At 36.9% G+C, this 1,606-nt stretch overlaps 1 protein-coding gene across 1 annotated transcript in view; it reads right to left on the bottom strand.

Annotated features, from left to right (window-relative positions):
- The window catches only part of slc9a1a (solute carrier family 9 member A1a), a 34,097-nt gene that overhangs the window by 7,030 nt on the left and 25,461 nt on the right, over nt 1-1,606 (bottom strand). The window contains exons 7-8 of the mRNA XM_037676813.1: nt 782-852; nt 383-553 (exon numbers count right to left, since the gene is read on the bottom strand). Of these exons, the coding sequence (XP_037532741.1) occupies nt 383-553; nt 782-852 (242 nt within the window). The remainder of the gene's footprint in view (nt 1-382; nt 554-781; nt 853-1,606) is intronic.

Below are 1,606 nucleotides of genomic sequence, written 5' to 3'. Positions count from 1 at the left end.
TTTAATCAAGCTGTTCTTACTGTTTATCAGCTGTTCTTACTGTTTTTATCAGCTGTTCTTACTTTTTTTATCAAGTTGTTCTTACTGTGTTTTATAAGCTGTTCTTACCGTTTTTATCAGCTGTTCTTACTGTTTTTGTTTTAAGCCTGTACTCTGTATTTCTGTAAAGCACTTTGTGATTTTATCTATGAAAGGTGCTATATAAATAAAGTTTACTTACCAACCTTTTAAATTCATACTGTGACAACTTTCTGCTCCATTTACTGTAGCTTAATGTTTTCTTGTTAACCCACAACCAATATAACCTGTCACTCATGTAGAACTTAACAACTTAACCCAGTTTAGTTGAAATAAAACGGCCGTAAGGCTCCATAAAACTCACTGCATGGAAACAGTGGAGGGCATAGCAGAAGGTAGCCTGGAACCGCTCTCCACCAGCTGAATGGCTTGTTTCATCTCCATCTTGTGGTAGAAAGCGATCAGCTGTGGCTCTTTGGAGCGCTCGCCTACAATCAGGAAGTTCTTCACATATTTCTTGTTGAAGCGGTTCAGTCTGAGAAAAAGACAGGAGTAAAAAATTATACTGGAGGGCAAACCAGGTTTTAAGTGCTAAGGACAACACAAATTACTGCAGGTTGACTAATTCAATTCAATTCTGGATAAAAAAAAAAAAAAATCATAATTCTTGTTTAGATTACAGAAACTAAAACATAATCTGAAGAGTGTAGCTCATGTCCCTCATGACTACAACTGTCTAAAGTCAAGTTGAATAAATCCTTACTTGTCCTTCCAGTGGTGATGTCCATAGTGTCCACAGATGTCCTCGATTCCAGTCAGTAAGTGGTCAAGAAACTGCAGATTAAAAGTAGATAATGTGTTGAAGAATCAAAACAAATAAGAACTCTCTCTGAACTAAACAGGGCTCAAATGTGTTTTGTTTGACCTTTACATGTTTACCATGTTTCAAGTGTTGAGTGTAAATGAAACTTGGAATGAATCCAATTACTCTTGTTTGATGTCTATAAAATTCTGTTTTTTAGAACAGTTACATGATGGACATTTAGTTTGTTTATTAGTAGGAATATAAGTGACACTTTACGTGGGTATATCGTGCACTTTTTTGCTTCACCAGTTTCAGGCCTCGACGGTAAAATAACACCCACTCAAGAGAACCAGCCTGCGTCAGTTTTATGAAAGCAGGCAACAAGTTTTAAAATAGAAACCATGAAAAAAAAAGCAGATGATTGACTGGACTGAGCTAACACTTTCTGCCATGAAAACCAGAGAAATGCACAGGTGCGCTTGTTGTTGTTCCGACTGCAGCTGACCCGCAGATCGCCCCGGTGCTCTCACTACGCCTGCACATGACAGCCAGACCGGAGGCGTTGCTATAGCAACACATCATTAAGCAGAACCGCAGACGTATCCAACTCCGCTTCGACAGAGGTGAGTGATTTACATAAAACTGCACTTAGTTGTCACTGTAGACGACAAACGAGCTAAATCATTAAATCAAACAAGCGCCCTTTGATTATTACAAACATTTAAACTCTTTTTTTTATATATATATATATATATATATATATATATATATATATATATATAT

This window comes from Nematolebias whitei, chromosome 5, assembly GCF_014905685.2.
Source record: "Nematolebias whitei isolate Nwh7 chromosome 5, NemWhi1, whole genome shotgun sequence".
NCBI lineage: Eukaryota > Metazoa > Chordata > Actinopteri > Cyprinodontiformes > Rivulidae > Nematolebias > Nematolebias whitei.
The sequence above is the reverse complement of the archived record's forward strand: the minus strand, read 5'-3'. Positions and strand labels throughout refer to the sequence as shown.